At 52.5% G+C, this 18,402-nt stretch overlaps 4 protein-coding genes across 4 annotated transcripts; 1 reads left to right on the top strand and 3 right to left on the bottom strand.

The window, feature by feature from the left end:
* Positions 1-297: 297 nt before the first annotated feature.
* BCR38DRAFT_52287 (amino acid permease-domain-containing protein) lies at positions 298-2,801 on the bottom strand. The gene is made up of 9 exons (XM_040865244.1): positions 2,533-2,801; positions 2,440-2,467; positions 2,146-2,384; positions 1,927-2,074; positions 1,758-1,866; positions 1,636-1,696; positions 1,016-1,577; positions 860-948; positions 298-798 (listed from the first exon to the last, which is right to left on the bottom strand). The coding sequence occupies exons 1-9, from the start codon at positions 2,574-2,576 to the stop codon at positions 534-536; spliced, it is 1,545 nt and encodes a 514-aa protein (XP_040712461.1). The 5' UTR covers positions 2,577-2,801; the 3' UTR covers positions 298-533.
* An 882-nt stretch (positions 2,802-3,683) lies between these two features.
* BCR38DRAFT_488219 (uncharacterized protein) lies at positions 3,684-5,444 on the top strand (the record flags this gene model as incomplete). The annotated part of the gene is made up of 7 exons (XM_040864245.1): positions 3,684-3,840; positions 3,909-3,993; positions 4,050-4,234; positions 4,284-4,603; positions 4,659-4,922; positions 4,973-5,188; positions 5,244-5,444. 7 exons carry the CDS (start codon positions 3,684-3,686, stop codon positions 5,442-5,444), a joined length of 1,428 nt encoding a protein of 475 aa, XP_040712460.1.
* A 574-nt stretch (positions 5,445-6,018) lies between these two features.
* BCR38DRAFT_52409 (kinase-like domain-containing protein) lies at positions 6,019-8,466 on the bottom strand. Its single transcript, XM_040865285.1, has 3 exons — positions 6,535-8,466; positions 6,319-6,483; positions 6,019-6,265 (listed from the first exon to the last, which is right to left on the bottom strand). Exons 1-3 carry the CDS (start codon positions 8,365-8,367, stop codon positions 6,215-6,217), a joined length of 2,049 nt encoding a protein of 682 aa, XP_040712459.1. The 5' UTR covers positions 8,368-8,466; the 3' UTR covers positions 6,019-6,214.
* A 2,093-nt stretch (positions 8,467-10,559) lies between these two features.
* Positions 10,560-15,973, bottom strand: BCR38DRAFT_488217 (uncharacterized protein; the record flags this gene model as incomplete). The annotated part of the gene is made up of 4 exons (XM_040864244.1): positions 10,560-11,114; positions 11,172-15,346; positions 15,397-15,720; positions 15,805-15,973. 4 exons carry the CDS (start codon positions 15,971-15,973, stop codon positions 10,560-10,562), a joined length of 5,223 nt encoding a protein of 1,740 aa, XP_040712458.1.
* Between the last annotated feature and the right edge of the window lie 2,429 nt (positions 15,974-18,402).

Below are 18,402 nucleotides of genomic sequence, written 5' to 3'. Positions count from 1 at the left end.
AGAATCATCGCAATCGACCCAGTCTAATACGACCTTCATTAGTAATTATTCCTGTCTTTGAACTCCAACCGACTGTGATGGCCCGTCCGCTTCAACCTCTACTCGGGCCACTTACTGTGCACAACACATCTAGCTCTTCTACATACATGCTATAAATACACTTAGTCACAGAGAACTAATAATACCCACGTATATCACAGCCTAGGTGATCCCACCGCTCGGAACATGACCATTGCCAACATGCCCATTCGCGTACCCCAACCCCTCCTGCCCAACCACAGGGCCCACGTCATGCTCGTTAAGCGACGGAGTCTCGCGATGAAGCCTATCAAACGACAGAAATTGCACATTGGGATGGTTATACTCGCCCCTAATTTCATCCATCTGCGCCAACCACTCCAGCCTCTGAAGCCTTCGCACCAGCGCCCGTGCCATGGGGTCGACCTCCATGGGCACCCATCCGTGCTGCCATTTTCGGTATGTCTTGAGGACGCACCAGAAGGCGAAGAGGATGATGTGCTGTTTTTATTCTGTCAGTCTTTGTCCAGGCTATTTCTGGATAGATGAGCTGGACCTACCGTGCCGTACGCCGCGGCCACTTTCAGCGGAGTGACCGGCGTGTCCCACCACATGGCGCTGGCGAAGGCGAAAGCGACCAGACAGCCTATAAACCCGATCCGGGCGTTCCACGGCTGCAGCCAGATGAGCAGGTTCCAGACTCTCTGCTTGTATTCGGGAGAATTGCGGATGAATCGCGTGTAGCCCCGAGTTCTGAGACCATCGTCGCATAACCTCGTCCTGTCCAAGCAATATTGATTAGCCATGAGTTGAGCCTTCGAGTTGTTACTATGGTACCTACCACCTCTCGTACCGATGGAAAGCAACACAAATGGCCGCCCATACGATCAAGCACGAGACGCTCGACGTGATGGAGATCATGTCGATGACCTGGCTCCGATATCAGCTACTTGCTTTTATTTCTTTTCGTTCGAAATGCTCCACGGCCCGAACCTACATCGTTGATAAGAATCGCAGCCGACTTGTTAGTCACCATCTCCAACCACGGCAGCCAGTAAAATGCTAACACCGACCACAAGAGCGCCATTGCCGGCGTACCCGTCACCTCCCAAATCACGCTCGCCTTCCTTAGCTTCCTGCTCAGGGGGTTCCGCCCCGTGATGCGGTAAGTCAGCCCGTACAATGTCCGGCTTGCAATATAAAGCGACGTGTTGGCCGCCGAGATGGTACTAAAGATGAGACAGCCGTTGATGATGCCCGCAACGACCCCGCGGTCTGACTGCAGCACGGCGATGATGACGGCGCTGTCCGTTTTCCCGGCTTGGTTTCCTGTCGAGTTCGAGTGCAGGACGATGCCGCCGTAGGGTACAGGCAGACTCGGGTTTCCCCACTGGACTGTGAGCGCGATGCCGAGCGTGCATAGGAAGTACAAGAGAAATACGGCCCAGTGAATTGTACGCGATGGCCATCCGATGCCGTTGGGAGGCTGTGCCTCGAAGGCGGCCACGATGGTGGCTTCTATGCCGATGTAGCTGTACGCTACGGCAGGGAATGCAAGGCTTGGAATGAGCTTGTTAGTCTTGGGCCGTAACCGGGCGGAGTGGACGGTCGACGAACCATATGGCCTTCGTGTTGTTATTAATGAAGTCGATGTTGTGATTGAAGCCGTTTTTGATTGCTACCCGCCAGCCTTAGTGCCTTTCGGCTGAGTCAAAAGGTCGTTTTAGGGGTTACCATACGTTCATTGGGATCCCCTTGCCCCCCAGCAATGACATAAAGGATGAAAGTTACCCCAAACAGCAAAATGATCTTGAGGAACCCCCCTATTGTCTCGACGATGCCAAACCACTACGTCCTGTGAGCTAGCTGTCTGGGAGAAGAGTTGCTTTGATCACTGGGAGCTCATACATAGACGCCGCTCAGATTGAGGAAGAAAAGCACGAAAGGCGTGACGCCGTAGAACACCAGCGGCGCCAAGAAACCATCTGGTCCCCAGTACGATAGAAGAGCAGCAGCTCCCAGCATCTGCAATGCGAAGACCGACGCAAAAGAGTACCTGTGCCATCTTTGAGCTTCCGTCCTTCACTTTCATTCCGTGAAGGCCGTTCAAGGAATGTCTCGACTTACCAGTAGCAGACCCCGACAACCCAAGCGAGGTCCTCGTCAACAAATGCGTACACGTACTCGAATATCGCGTTCGGTACCGGGAACACCTGCACGAGCTCGCTGATCGTCTCACCCACAAATATTGCGATCAGGCCCAAAATGATGACGGTGAAGAGCATGCCCAGGGGCCCTGCCAGTGCGAGAGCCTGGCCATTGCTGGTGAACACTCCCGTGCCGATGACGCTGCTGATAACAATGAACTGTCGGACTTTAGTCAAAAGGAGAGAACTCATGTTTATTCTCTACGCAACTCACGAATATTTGGTATCCTCTTAACCCCTGCCTAAGTGCAATATTTAGGATTCGGGTTTCGACCTACAGAGTGTGGTGGATTGGTAGTCTACTCACCGAAGCTGAGCTCTGTTGCTGTTCAGAGGTTGGTGTGATGCCATTGGTTCGATCGGGATAGAGGAGTCTGCCAGTCAAGTTTTGTTGCGTGGGCAGAAACCGGGTAGGCCTAGGCTTTAATTGTATGTGGGAAGGACATGAAAGTGATGAGAAAGGAGGCAAACAACTAGGGCTTTCGCGGTGCGACCCAGACGAACAAGGCAATGGGGGCCAAGACGAGGCTCCCGCTACAGCCCCCCGCCACAGCCCCGCTGGAGTCATTTCGGATATCAAGCTGGCATACGAGGCCCTACATAGCACTCGAGACGGCCGGATAGCGGTATGGGAACGAATTATAAATTCGACTCGGTCGTGCGCGCAAAACTCTTTGCAGCTCAGTGCATAATTCCGTCCAAATCCAGATTGCGACAGTCAGACTATCTTCAACAATGGGCCAAATCTGCCTTGATCCCAAGTTTTCCCGCTACATCAACGTCGGGACTGAGCTGAAGGACTACCTCAAGGAGAAGTACAAAGCCAAGTACGGTTCCGACGTTGACTTCAAGATCGAGGTCAGTTCGATTCTTGCCCCGTGCCCAAAAGGTTCATCAGCGCGCGCCTTTCTGACATAGCCATCCAAAACAGCACCAAAACGAACGATGGTATTTCAACTTGCCGGACGGCGAGGAGATGACAGAGGTAAGTGAGCCCCTCCTCCCACTCGGGATACGAAGCTCTAGTCCGAGGGGCTGACTGAAAAGACAGAAGCAGCTGAGGTAGCCACCGATCCCACAACTTGAGAGCGGTTGATGCGCTGTGGCGTCGCTGACATTGCATATTGACTCAGTTTTATGACGAATGAAATCGTGGAACGTCAAAAGGCTGCCAGCGTGGCCAAATGATAGGCGTTCTCGACCCCCCACGGCATGCCGCTGCAGCCTGATTTCTGGTCATTGGTTCCATGTACCAGTACTCGTACTTCGTGCAAGGCAATGCACTGGCGAATATCTTTTCATTTATGGAGTCTCAGCTCCTGCAGGCTGTGTGCGAGGCTTCTTGGAATAACCGCCGGATATGTTCAGCATGACAACATAGTTATGTAGAAAAGTAGGAGACAGAATTAAAAAGGTCACACTATCTCTTGGACCACGCCACAAGAAATTGAGTGATCCATGGCTGTCATAGCTTCTGAAGACTGGGATCAATACTTCGCCGAACGAGGTGATGTTGCAACTGCCAGAGGGTCCTTGCGAGAGCAGCTGGACGACCTGAGCGATTATGTTTTCTCGTCGACGACCTCCGACTTTGCGGTGATTGATGTGACACAAGGTATGAAGTGATTCATGGGTCTTCAACGTTGATGTAAGAGCACACGTTAATTGCGATGCAATGAGCAGAAACGACGAAGCAAACTATTGTTACCAATGCGCATGAGTTCGACGACGCCGTTCGTCGTTCGCCCAAGCCTAGAACTCGTATCATGTATGAGGTCACGTCATCATTGGGTGACTGCAGGCCACTGATCAAGGTTGCAATAGATCCATCCACTCACCGAGAACCATTGCACCGTTGAAAATCACTTCTAGCCTTGCTGCCAAAGTCTTCCAGACCTACGAGGTGAAAGAGAACTTCCTTCGCGTCCTCCTATCCTTCGGCGACGAACCTCATCAGTCAGAAGCCGGTAGTAGTAATCGAACATTCGTCTCCTCACCCGACGGGAACTGTGAGTCGCCTGAAATTCCGCTTTGGGGTTCTCGAAATTGATGTTGTAGACGTACTCTCATATAAGCTCAACTACGTCGAACGCAACCACCGGCCGGGCCAGGACCCGTGGTCCTTCCGCCATGTCGGCGTCTATCACCACCACAAGGATGATCAAGATCTCATCATCTTGCTTCATTGTAGCCCCACAAGTTCGCTCTATGTCAAATTAGCGCAGCACGTCAAGCACGACTCGGAAAATCCCAGCGCGACGAGACGCCTGGTGGAATTCTGCCATCGCCCCGAATTGCTGCATAGATTGACCCTTGCGTGCTACGTTGACAATTGGAGACCCTACCTCCGCTACCTAGGTGACCAGTTCTCGAAGATAGTATGCTCTTGCAATGATCCATGGGCGGTCCTCTTCTGATGTGTTTCATGAACAGAACAACCGGGCCATGGTTTCGACGGCCGAGCACACAGGAAAGGAGAACTTCGTCCATGTCCAGAAGCTCAGGAACATCATTGACTTCGCTCTCTTCGCCAATGCTTGCTGTTCGAGCAACCTTGATGTTGCTCAATCTCTGGAAACAAGCCTGCATGTTGGTGAAAAGGAAACCCCGACCTTTTCAACCACCGAGAGCATGCTTCAGGGTTTCATCAGCAGTTCCCACGTTCTACAGGACAGGGTCCGTAATACTATCGACCTGGTAAGTTACGTGCTGTTAGAAAGCCCGTCCAGAATCACTTACTCCCGTAGATTGGCTACACTCTGACCCTACACAACCAACTGGAGACCGCGCGTTTCGATCGCGAGATCAGGGACATGACTCACGAGTTGAAGAATCTCGCCCAGGAGACCAGTGTTGTAACGAAGAAGCTGAAGGATCTCACCGAGAACACAGTAGACGACAGCGCTATTGTTCGTATCATTACCATTGTATCGGCTTTCTATCTGCCGGGCAGCTTCGTAGCTGTCAGTCCCCATTCCTCTCTGACGTCGTCTCGACCCCAACTGAATTCTTCCCTAGACTATCTTCGGCATGAATTTCTTCGATTTTGACGCCGCCGCAAGTCGAATAACAATCACCGAGGACTTTTGGATATTTGTGGCGTTCTGGGCGACTCTGACTCTGCTCACTGGTGCTTTGTTCTACCTCACTTATCTCAGAAATAGCTGGCGGAAGAAATCGAGTCGATCCTGGTTATCAAAATGGTCGAAAAAAGTGTAATAGACGATTGTGGGCTGGTGCGATAGAGGTTTCAGTCGAAGCGTTCATAGAACCTGATGGGTCTCGTGAAGCCAGCCCACTGTTTCGCAAGCAGAAAGGTACATATTCAATTTTCCCCTCTGTGTGGTAGATGCAGGCATATATGTTGTCTTCTTGCTTCGTGACTCGGAGTATGGAAGAATTTTGAGGCTTTTCTTTGATTTTGCTCAACTGGATGCCATAGCCGAGGCGGTGCACATCTCTAAAGTTGAGAGGATACTCGAAAAGTCTGAAATGTCGCCCCACTGACCGACTTTCAAGAAAAGCCTTCTGTACGGTGATTAGGGAATGATTGTTGAACATGCACGCAGCTTGAACGTTAGAATTCTGTAACTGGTGAGAACTGTGCCGGGGCAAGGGACGCCTTAGGTCATACATGGAGCCTCGAATGATGGCAGGGTAGTAAGACAGGCTCGAAGATGCTATGAAGCACCCAAACGAACTGTTGAACGGCGTCAATCGAGTTGCATGGCGGTCTTCGTTGATATCCTACTCTATTCATTAACATGACACACACCCCCCCCCCCCCCCCCCCCCCATGCTGGACTCCTGAACTCACATATTCATAATACCCAATAGACTCCGGAGTGCTGGACCTGGCTAAACTTGAACACCGGTAAATGCAAAGCGCCCCGTCAGTACCGACATTGGCCCAAGTGTGGAGAAGACGTCCCGCATCATCGAAGGCGACGTCAACGAACTCCCGCTCCAAGACTGATATGGTTCTGCTTCTAAAAGCGCCTGTTGCCGGTGCCTCTAGAGTGAAGACGCGAGGCTCGGGCCTGTATGATTGTAAGATATTGACACCAACGGTTTTTGGGGAGATGCAACCGACTGACTGGTAGGCGACCACAGTAATTTTGCCCGACGTTATTACGGCAACATATCCCTGGCTAGAGACAGCGACACGCTTGTCGTAGTCGAACCTGCGCACATCGTTTTCGTTGGGGACTGCCAAGTTCTCCCACTGGCCATCGTCCGTCCGACGCATGACACGGAGCTACAACATTTTAGTCGCCCACGGAAGCCAGTGTGTGACCGAAAGCCTTACCTGCGAGTCCTTGGACTTCTTCTCAAAGCCCCAAACAACCAGAAACGCCCCTGCAATGGCAATGCCAACCCACACAGGGCCTCGCTCGTCTTTTGTAAATGGTAACACGGCTTCCAGCTCAGGATTCGGCAAGCCCGACTGATTGAAGACGGTGAAGATATGTATGGCGGGTTTTGTGAGAAAAGCGGCTCTGAGTCCATCCGATGTTACAGCGATGGCTTCTCTGCGAGAGCCGATTTTCAGCTTTTGAATGGTTGAAGGTTTGACTTCTCGAGGGTCATCACGGCTAGTCATGATCCCATGGGCTGTCAGGGGCTGCCCAAGAATGAAGTTCTCCTGCTCGCTTAGGGGCAGCGGTTCTGAATCCAGTACAACAATACTGCCCTCCTGCTCGTCTCCCCGACCGCCAGGTTGGGATCCCTTATCCCGTTCCACACTCTGAGATTTCTCATCGGGATCTGAATATGCACTTTCGATTTCACCGCTCTCATTGTTGACTGCTAGTGGCAGCGTTGGCTGGCGGATAATGATCGTGGGCCCTTCTTCACCCGGCCTGAGATCCTGTAGTGCAGGTTCCCTCACGAGAGCGGGAATCGGGGGCACTGGAGCTGGGACACGGATGGAATCGTGAGCAGAAGACTGGAACACACAGCGAATCTCCTTGGGCTGGTGAGAATGAAGTACGTGGGCTCGAACGTGGCGAACGTACGAGACCAACGTCTGTGCGTCGGGTCGCTTGTTTGGATCGACTTCGAGGATGCGTCGAATGCAAAGAGCCCAGCACTCAGCCCATCTCTGGGTTGTTGACGAGTGCATACACAGCTCGTTTAACCAGTCCAAGACTTGAGGCTTGACTTGGTAGGAGTGCAATGGCTGCTGGCTTGGATCATAAAGGGCATCAGGGGAGATCGATGAATAGAAATAGTCATCCTTCTGATATCGACCGGAGAGACGATACTTAGCAAAGCGTTTCACACCGGCATCGCGCTGCAATGAAAATGTCAACACCTCAGTAAATATACTGCCGAACGACCAGATGTCGCTTTTACGGCCAACTCTGCCTTGATCCGATGCAGCTTGAGGAGAGATATCGGAAGTGTCTCGAAACCGCCATACTTCAGGAGCTTGATAAGGACCCCGGTCTCGTCTCGGTTTCGTCTTCATGGTTACCTGGGCATGGTAATCACCTACCGAAATAACCGAGGAGTCTTGGTGGGTTTTGGGATGTTCCTTAAATGCAGAGATGCCAAAGTCGCAAAGCTTCCACATTCCTACAATTTCTCCATCAGGGCCCCCGTCGAATATAACAACATTGTTGGGTTTGAGGTCCATATGTGCGCAAAACAAATCAATGTCGTTTGCCTGGAACCCCTCATGGAGAAACCTCAGCGCCCCGGCCAAACCCTCGCACTGCTTCAGCAACGAGGGCGCGAGCTCAATCTCAATATCCGCGGCTTGTGGAAATCGTTGCGAGAAATCGTATGACCGGATAATTTCTCCTCTATGTCCAATGGTCTCGCCGCCGTGGAGAAACTGCCACAAGTCTCCGTGCGGGGCTTTCAGGAAAACGATGAACACTTTCGGCTCCTCACCCCTTCCTTGCATTATGATGGCTTCATGCAATGAGATATTCTTATTCTCGGTAAGACTCTCTTTCAGCAGCCGCATGTTCTTGGCTTCATCCAGCCCGTCTCTACGCACGCGAAACTCTTTGACGGCAACCACGAGTCCACTCGCAGGCTTAGATAGACAGAGGCGCGTCAGCTTCCGGTCGACGCGAGACATTGAGGAGGGCGGAACGTACAGGTATCCATCCTTCTCGGCGAGAGTCATGGTCTTCTACGTGCTCTGGTTCGAGGTGGTAGAACTTGCGTAATGCGTGACTTAGTCTGGGTCTGACGGGAATGGGCCCTTCCAGCGGTACGTACCGTAACATCTCCGTAGCCACCATGAGCAGAGCCACCATCCCGGCTAAACGGAAGCCTGATCTTGGCATCATCTATTTGCTGGAAGAATTCCTTTGGGTTGAAGATTATCCTCCGTGGGATGAAGCAGTATTGCTCGTGCCACCGTGAGGTTTTGGGTGCGGGCAAGCCCATCTTGGTAGCCAAGTCAGTCGCAGATATGGGCATGTTTTCGTCAGTAAGTACGGCGTTGGTGGATTTGCTTGGCTGGAAGAAGCGGTCGAAGCCAGAAAACCAGTCAGGATGCACCTCGATGTAGACGAGGAATGACACGAGCCGAAGCATCTTGTCTTGTACGACCTGGTGTTGATGTGGCTGAAGGCTGTAGAATAGGTCACGAAAGTCGTCGCGGCGCCATATTCTTTCCAGATGCGAATAACAAAAGAAAGAATGCTCGGGTTCGTCGCTTCTTTGCTTTGCCTCATTCAAACGCAACCACAGGGACTCGGACTCGAGGCGGCCATTTCTAGCACGGGGTCCAGAGTTTGAATTCTCCCCCGCGATGCCGCCTCGGCGACTGTGCTGGCTCATCGTGGAGGACCGGGGGTCCAATGTGAACGATGGGACATGGACCGATCATGGCAAAGGCAACGGCGTGGAATACAAGACGAAGGACCGACTGGTCGGCAGGTACGCAGAGCCTCATATGGTGCGCATTGCAGGGTCGGACAGCTGAATGAGGCGCCGTCTCGCTTGGACCGACCGCCGCCATCCTGCAATTTGGCCAATGAGGATGAGTATCTGGCAGGGTGATTGATCGCTATCTTTGGGAAGTGCGCGTGATCAATACACAACTTGCATGAGAAGGATGCATACTATGTACTGTACAAAGCGAGTACAGCCGCAAGCCCACCGGAAACACAGCCATGAATCACTATGTCCGGGCTGTCCTCCAACCGCTAGCTGTATCACCTTGCTGAAGAGGGGGTTCGCAGAGCAATGGCTTGGAGGGAAACCTGTTGTTGCAGATATTGGCTCAGCCCATCGCAGCGGCCTTAATTTGCCAATTATCAATCGCCCGCTCACGAACAAGCGAAGTACATACGTTGCGCCTACATAAGCTTGGATGCGTTGAAGCAGCAACTGAGTACGACGCCAATGACAGGCAGTTCATTCCAAAGACATCCACACGGTTCGTCCAGGGAAAGTTGACACACAGGCATTCTACATTTATCGTGGCTATATAAACAGCAGTCAGGTAGAAGCCCCACACGTAGCCAGCCACCTTCGCCCCTCCCAGTACTCGCTCGCATATGGAATATTCGCGAGATGCTCGTGCTCAGCTCATCAGCCCAACCTCCCGCGCAAGCATGGAAGAAAATCGACGAGCATTGCACTCACTCTTCGCCCCTCCCAAATGAAGTAAAGCAGAAAAGACGACACATATGAAAAACTAAAACAAAAATGGCGAAAAGTGGTATCTCGGGTATGAATTTGGGTCCGGGCCGCCCCACTCTCTCTCACACACCTCTTCTCAGTCGCCTGTCTCCGTGCTCTTCCAGGTTTCTCTCTCTCTTTCGTTCTTGCCAAACCTCCCTTCCGCCTCGGCCAAAGAGAAAGGAGACAAATAGTAGTCGAGTGTCGACAAGGCTATGCTGTGTTAATATCATCCCGTAAACATTTACGTCGCCTGTGCTTCTCGTGTCGTATTCCCGTCCAGATCATGTCGTAACAGAGTTGTGCCGCGTAATGCGTACGGGTTGAAAATAGAAGAATTAGGTTAATCTAGACAAGGGGAAAAACATTAAGGGAATAGGAGTCGAGCGTAGAGTCGGTGGGGGAACATCGCATGTCTCCATAACTTGCGTTGGTCAATCGATGGGTCGTGCGGTGACGAGGTGAAGGTAGACATTGTACAGGATTATGTGGAAAATGCGGGGGATAAATAGTACATGGACCATGACGCTCCCTTTAAACGCCTTGCCAAATGTGTGCTATGTGCTCGCTGAGCAGGATAAAGCAGTGTCGAATCAGTCGTTGCGATGAAGGTCGCTGAAGCAGAATGCCCAAGGCCAAGAACGAGAGCAAGAGGAGGAGAGCTACCCATGAAGGCCGCCGCGCCTAGAAGCAGTTGAGGCTACCCTTCTTCTTTTTCTTGTTGTTGATGGCGTTCATGCGCTCCTCTAGGTGGGCCCGAGCCCTCTCAGCATCTTGACGCTTTTTGCGCTCCTCCTCGACCTGGTGCAGGCTGTCGCGCCACCTGTTGTCTTGCTGCGGCTTCTCCTTGAGCTCCTTAACCTCGTTCTCAAGCTCGACGGCTCGCTTACGCCAGGCCTCGCAATCAGCCTTCACCTTATTAGACTGTCTCTCGAGGTCAGTAAGCGCCTCTTCCAGTGTCGAAGTCAGCTGCTTCTCGGCGTTTAGGTGCCTCTCAATGGTACGGATACGAGCTTCTTGGTCTTCCCTGATCTGGGCCAAAGCGAGGTCGTTGCTCTGCGGCCGACCTCCAGGGGTAGCCGCCTGGGTGGGCGATGATGAACCACCAACACCTGGCAGAGGGGGCAGCGGGATGGCCGGAGGGGGGGATGGCAAAGAAGAGACGGAGGCCGTCTTGCGAACTTGGGAGCTCAAGGAGTTGGTCCGTTGCGGAGCCTGGTTGGGGTCTTCGATGCGAGCCTGCAACGGCGTTAGCTCCCAATCCGGGAGAGTACTGAAGGTCGTTGAGTATCTCACCTGGAGGGCAGCATATTCTTCTTTGATGGCCTCCAATTCGCCTTGAGCCTTGATTCTGGCCGCAGTCGCCTCCTCCAGTTGAGTGTATCGTTCGGTTTGCAAAGTCGACAAGCGGTGGTTGGTTTGCTGAGCTTGGTCATAATTGGTCTGGAGCTGGTCTTCAAGTTCCTCGACCAAGCGGGAGTGCTTCTTGTTCTTGATCTCTAGGTCGCCCATTCTCTTCTTGACGGCCGCAAGCTGCTCCTTCACACTTGGATACGGGCTCTTCACCTTTTCTCCCTCAGTGCTCAGCATTTCGTTCAGCGCCGACTTTACAGCCTCGAGATCGCGCATGATGGTGTTATTGATAGACGAGAGCTCATTGATGTGTCCTTCAAGCTCGACCTTCTTCTTCTGCTCTTTCTCCAAAGCCTTCTGGTCCGCAATCAGATCTTCGACGCGCTCGCTGATCTTCTCTACACTAACGTCGAGGCCAAGAGCGAAGGCAACCTGGGTAGCAACCTTGATCAACTCCTCGCGAGCCTCGGCAAGATCACTTTCCAGCAGCTTGATGTTTTCGGCGTGCTCCTCCATCAGGATAGTGAGTTGTGACTCGTATTCCTGCTTCGAGTGTGCTCTTATTTCATCAATGTCTTTGCTATGACGAGCTTGCAGGTCATCCATGCTCTCTTGATGGGCCTTGAGAGCGCTCTCATGCTCCTGTAGTTGGTTCTCCAAGCGGATGATAAACTCCCTGTGTTTACTGGCTTCCGTAGCCGCGAGGTCACGAGCATGGGTGACTTGGTCAAGTTGATTCTTTGCGATGGAGTGGGCGCGCTCCAGCTCAGAAACTCTGGTGGCGTTGCTGTTGATGATGGCTTTGTATTCGTCAATCTCAGTCTTAAGGGCAGCGACGAGGCTTTCGTGTTTCTCTTCCGCCTCCTTGGTATCCTCGTCATTCTGTACAGTGTCGCGGGTTTCGTTGAACTTCTCATTGACAGCAGCAACCTGCGCCTCCAGCTCCTCAATAGTCTGCTTCATCGTCTTCTCGGTTGTCTGCATGGTCTCCAAAGCAGCCTGGTGTTTGCTTTCCCAGTTGGCGAGTTCAGATTGCAGCTCCAAAATTTGCTTCTCATGAGCAGCCTCAAGTTCGCCGCGGTGGCCTGCTGCTTCCTTGGTATGCTCCTCCATCGAAGCCGTGTTCGATTCGGCTGAATCCCTCATCGATGCGCGAACAGAGTCGAGCTCGGCCAAAAGCTCCTTCTCGCGGGCTGCGTGTGACTCTTGCAACTGCTGGAGGGTTTTCTCATTTTTCTCCAGCTGCTCTTTCAGTGTTGCCACCATGGAAATATCCATGGGACCGGCCTTCAAGCTCGAACGCTCGCGGGTCAAACCTGCGATAATAGTCATCTTGGTTTCCATTTCCTTTTTGGCATTGCTAACATCAGCCTCGAGCTCTTGGATCCGTTCCGATCTTGCATGCAATTCGTTCATGGCAATGTTGAGGTGGACCTCGAAGTTCTGCATGACATCCGGGTTCTCTTCAAAATTCTCAGTCGCAACATTCCGGAGCGCCGCAAATGAGCGATGGGCACGGTCGATGATCATGACGTTTTGACTAGACTTGCGACGGATTACTGGCGTCGCACCACTCCTTGGAGATGAGGGTTCTGCGTGTTTGGCCTTCATAACTTCTGTTTTAAGTTCCTCGACAACATCCAAGGTCTCCAGGTGTTGTTCTTCGAGTTGAGCGTACTTTTCAGCCAGCTCCCTCTCCGCGACTTCCTTCTCAGCAGCCAGATACTTCAGCTTCTCTAACTCAGCGGTTAAGGCCTCGGTGTTGGCGTTCTCCTCTGTGAGCGTCTCCTTGGATTCTGATGGCTTTGGTGTTTCAACATAAGTTGTATCGACAGTAGCTGGGGACTCCATAGCCGAAGACAATTCCGAGGAAAGCGATTGTGAGGAGAACTGCGTTCCATACTTGAGGTCGCTGGACCTCGCGTCGGATAAAAAAGACGGCGGGCGTGTCTCGTAGGGCGACATGACGGACATGACCGAATCTCGTTGCCGATTCGGATGCTTAGCCTCGTCAACGGCATCTTGAAGATCTGCCAGAGTGCGGAGCGCCTCCTCGTACTTGGCGCTTAATATGTCATATTCTGTGAGCGTCGTTTCGTGCTCAACGCGAAGATCAATCAATTCCCGCGACACGTTGTCCAGCTTGTCGGCTACAAATCTGGTTTGAGCTGGGCTGGGCGGGACGCTTGTAGCAGTCTGTTGCTCCTCGGATTCGAGCGTGTCGCCGGTACTTTCCGGAGGGGCATTTTCATGGTCAGGGGCGCGCTCGTCCGGCGTTGCTTCAGCGATATTGTCTTCGGGGCCTTCCTCGTCTACCTCGGGGAGAGCGCCTCGACGGGTCTGGCTTGCCGATGGCCGGCTGACGTGGCTTCTGACCGATCGCTCGGAGAAGGTGCGGCGGTGTCCAACTCCGTTGGTGGGTTCCGATCCGGGCTCTACTTGTTTTCCATCGTGAATATTGTCAAGCTCATACAAAAGATTGTCGAGTTTGCCTAGACTACGCTGCCGCTCTATGACTTGTTCTAGGCGATCTATCTCGCGCTGCATGAGCTCAGTATCTTGGTCAGCTTCAGCAAGCCTCTCCTCTAAAGTTGAGACGTAATCTTCCGCCGCAGCTTCGTTCTCGCGGACGCGTGCGATTTCCTTGCGTAGTTCGAGGATGATGGTCGCATTCTTCTCTTCGCCCGAGGTATGCCCATCGAGCTTGGCTTCCAAGTCATGGAGATAGTTCTCGGTGTTGGCTTCGCGATCCATCAACTTCTGTAAGCGGGCTTGAAGCTGCGTATTAATCGTCTCAATGTAGGCGCATTTGGTCTCCTTCTCGAGTAGGTTGGTCTCCGTGTTGGATAGCGTAGTCCGCGTGTTGGAGAGGGATTGCTCGAGGGATTGGATCGTCTTTTCGTACTCCAGCACGACCTGCTCGACAGCCTGGGCGAAGGAGTTAGATCGATTTAACCGTTCCGTGGCCGAGTCGTCGAAGCTTTCCTCCGAATTCTGGTTCTCATCAGCTTCATTGTCCCTGGCTCTAGCCATCTCAGCAATAAGCTTCGCATGGCGCTGGCTTAGTGTGGTGTAATTCTCCTGAGCGTCCAGTAGCTGGTTCTGCAGCTCAGATTCCCGCTCATTCTGTCGCTCGGACCGCTCGCCCGCCGCCGGATTGCGTCGTTCGCCACCACCACGCTCAGCACTACGAATCTGGTCGCGCAGAAAAGTAACCTCGGCCTTCAGTCGTTCGATGATGGCCTGCTTATCGCCTTCCTCCACCTGCTGGATCCTTGGTTTGCTTTGAATTGCGCGGGCCCTCTGGGCATACTGAACTGTATTGAGCGTCTCGCTCAAATGGAACTCGGCAGGCGTCACGCAGGCAATCATGTACGTTATAGCATTGCCGCCGAGCGAATCCTGGAGGAGACGGGTCAACCTTGAGTCGCGGTAGGAGACGTGAGAGCCATGTTGCCGTGACGACAGCTGCGAAATGACCTTGCCGAGAGCAGCCAGACCGGCATTGATGGAAATACCTTCTCTGGCCCTCTCCCCCTGCGCTCCAGTATTCTTCAAACGTTCACTGCCGGCCAGATCGACAAAGTGCAGCTTGCTGTCAGTCGTCACAATGGTTTCAGCCCCCGTCATAGCTTCCAGCGGCACCGAGAATCGCTTCTCCGCGCCCAGAGGTGACCGAGATTTGCTTCTCCGTTGGACGAGATTGAGACTAAAAACGGCATGTGAACGTGACGATTTTGCGTTTATAGCAGTTGCATCGGTCTGACGAATTGACGATCCAAAATTCAGTGCATTCATCATGTCTTCAACCGAATGAATCTCGACCTGGCAGAGACCGGTGAGGATAATGTTGCCCTTGTCTTCACGGATGGAAACGGTGTTGCGCTCGTTTTGTGGCGTGGCTTCGGGCACTAGCAAGTCGCGAAGCTGCTCGTTGTAGATCTCCACATAAGTAGCTTTCAGATGCCAGCTCTTCTCACCCTTGGGTGCACTCGAGGCGGACGTGGAATACCGTTGGGGTGTCTTCAACTGTGACATGGAGTTGCGGTTCGGATTGCGCGCAGGTGGCGTACCCTCCAGCTTTTCGAACAAGGCAGTTGCGGCTCGAGGAATTACGCCTGGACAGGTTAGCAAACCCATTTTCCGCATCACCATCGAGAACGCTCACCCATCACGTGAAGGTCTGCTTGATCACCCGGTCCGGAAGTACCCATGGTGTAGGACTTGCCAGCTCCGGATTGACCATAGGCCAGGAGCGACACATTGTAGCCCTGTAAGAATGCGTCTACGCTGTCTCTCAGGTACTCCCAAACGCCTTCCTGGTCGACGTCGGGTGCGAATACGCGATCAAAGACAAAGAGCTTCTTGCCCTGAGGTGCATCAATGGCAAGACTTGTTGACGATGTCGTCTGCACCATAGATCGTTGGAATCGTTGCGGTATGAGGTCGAAACCTGGATCTGTCGGGCTTAATGGTGGGCGCACTCGAACCGCTGCGAAGGTGAAAAATGATTAGGTTCATCGTCTCGTCACGCGTGTCTGAGGGCAACGGTACTCGTTCCAGGAATCATGCTTACCAACTTTGACTGCTGTCCGCCCATCGTCATCCGATGCTCTGCTTCCACCACCGGCTTTGCTGTTTGTGCTCATGCGACTATTGCTCCTGGGTGCAGGTTTCACCATAGTACTCATGGGTCGCGACGGTAACGTGCCAGGAGATGGCGATGATGGCGGTGAGGCTGCCATGGCGGCAATTACGAAAAAAATAAAAATAAAAAACGACTGTAAATATCAATCCCAACTATCGCCGAGGCGGGTGTCAAATCCTGTGACAATGGCGGCGGCAGACCACGCGGGAATCGGGATTCGGGTGTTGGGGCGGTAAGGCGTTGGATCTGGATCTGGATCTGACCGTCGCTGGCACGTTGGCGGGTTCACCGTTTAATTCCACCAGGAAAAGCAGGCCTGGAAGGAATGCAAAACAACCAAATCCCACGACGGCAGAACGGGACACACAAGGCAGACCCTCCGCTGGTGTTAGGTCAGGCCCTTTTCGCAGCCGTCTAGCGCTCAACTACGTGAAGCCGTGGTAACGTTTGTTTGTCACAGGCGTCATGGAGTTGCAGGGTTAGCGAGAGTGGTGTAAAAGGTTTCTGTCGCCAGTGACCGAGATGCGATTATTGTCGTTGACTCGCGTCAGGTCGGCGGGTATCGAAAGCAAATTTAGGGGTGGAGGAAGTTTTCGGGGTAGTACTTGTTTATGATGGGCGCCGATAACCAGGGTGCCAAGTCAGGCAAATTAAACACGCATCGGTTAGTGAAAGCCCCAAGCGTTTTCAGCGTTTGATTGGAACGGCCGTGATCTTCAACTTTGATGCCCTGAAGAGACGGCCAACATCTGCTTGCTGAAGTCGAATTGAGAGAGCCAAAGCGACCAAAATGTGGTGGCTAATGAAACGAGCATCAATCACTGATTGCGTACCTACCTACCATCACCCAAATCAAGACTTCACCACGTCCAGTTACAACAGTTAAATATCATGCTAGCATGCTGAATAATGTCAGAACTCTAAACACCCAAAGCTATCCCATCCATGGACCTTCTCGTCAAATAAAGATGCTCCTTCAACCAGAAAGCACTGAATGCATCCATTGGTCTAACGGTACTTCACTAGCAAGCATCGTGGCGAGTTGAAGGTTTGGGGCTCAGCAGGTGTGGTGGTCCAACAACGTTCCAAGTTCCTTCTAGAGGATCCATAGTGGAATCAGTTTTTGGTGGCCTCGGTCCTAAGACACGACGAGCTAGATACCCGCATTTCTACTGTGGAAAAACATTACGATGGCATCAACATGAGGAAAGCATACGATTGAGTAACGACGAAGGCAGTTGTCGCCTGCAGGTCTCGACTGACAGATAAAGGAACGAATGCAGGCACAGCTGTGGAGTCCCAACCTAGTCAGGAACAGGGAGCAGGGACGCAACTGTCATGTGGATATTCGTCCACTAGACCCGCGCATGTTGCAGGCGTAAGCCTGGTCTTATTTTTTCCTGCCCTCACTGCAAGGCCTCGCTATTCCCCTTTGGGTTGCACGTTCTCGGTCGGGCCAGTCGGAGTTGACCATTAATTGTTGAATTGTCGAGTGCATCAAATGCGCCTTGACCTCTTCTGCTTTGCCAGCTTGGTGTGGTGTGGGTGGTGCAAACAATCGATGATCGTACCTCCGTTGCCCTCCTTTCCTCCTTGAACAAACATAACTCTTACGTCGTTTCCTTCAGGGCTCCAGATCAGTTCCACCTATGAGTTTCTTTTGTGCTGATAGTGCGATTGCAAACAATGAGCTTGATGAACCGCCAGCCCCCCCTGCCCCCCTCCCCTCCCCTCAAAAAACAACGTCAAACTTGGCGCATGCGTTAGGAGGACCACAACGCGTTGACGCCAATGGCGTCTGTGCAGGTCCGGGGGGATACTAGTGTAAAGAGGAAATGGAAAAGCGAAACGAAGTCTGAATTCGACTTGGAGTCACGTCAAGCAATCTCGTCCCATCTCTCTTCCACAGAATCGGATACCTATCCGGTGGATTCCGGGTTCAGTTTGGAATACCAAAACTTGGGACGAGATACGCCGAGCCAAAGTACCTGGATCCTGGGCCCTGGCCTGGTAACCCCGAAAAGGGGCTGCCACATATTTGCCTGATGAAGCGATCCCACATCCGGCAATGTGTGGGAGAGCATTCAACTGTTCTAGGCCGTGATAGAAATCTCGTTTCCCAAGATGGACGACGTTCGGCCTCAGGCTTAAGACATATTCAAATGCCGTCGTTTCGGCAGCCTTAAATACGTGTCGCAGCTATCTGTTGACTTCATTTTCGGACACGGGCCTGGGCACTCCTAGCTGCACCGCCGAATACGTGGCTCCCAGGCTAGGGGTCCAAGTCCAGATGAGAGCATCAACTGTCATCGCGCCTGGCGGCGTCTCTTGTGAATAGATGATATAAACAGCCGCCGTTCTCGATGATCAAAATGCTTCATTCCGCACCGCACTCGATGCTGCACTGTGCAATGTACAACGTTTTCGTAACTGGGTGGAAAGTATAAACAAAGAAGCCATGGAATATGCTTGATTGTGGGTTGTCTGTTTCCTTTTACCTCGAGAGTTGACTGCTTGGATGTAAGT

Source organism: Pseudomassariella vexata, assembly GCF_002105095.1.
Source record: "Pseudomassariella vexata strain CBS 129021 chromosome Unknown BCR38scaffold_12, whole genome shotgun sequence".
NCBI classification, from domain to species: domain Eukaryota; kingdom Fungi; phylum Ascomycota; class Sordariomycetes; order Amphisphaeriales; family Pseudomassariaceae; genus Pseudomassariella; species Pseudomassariella vexata.
Note: the sequence above shows the minus strand (reverse complement) of the source record. Positions and strands in the feature narration are given on the sequence as shown.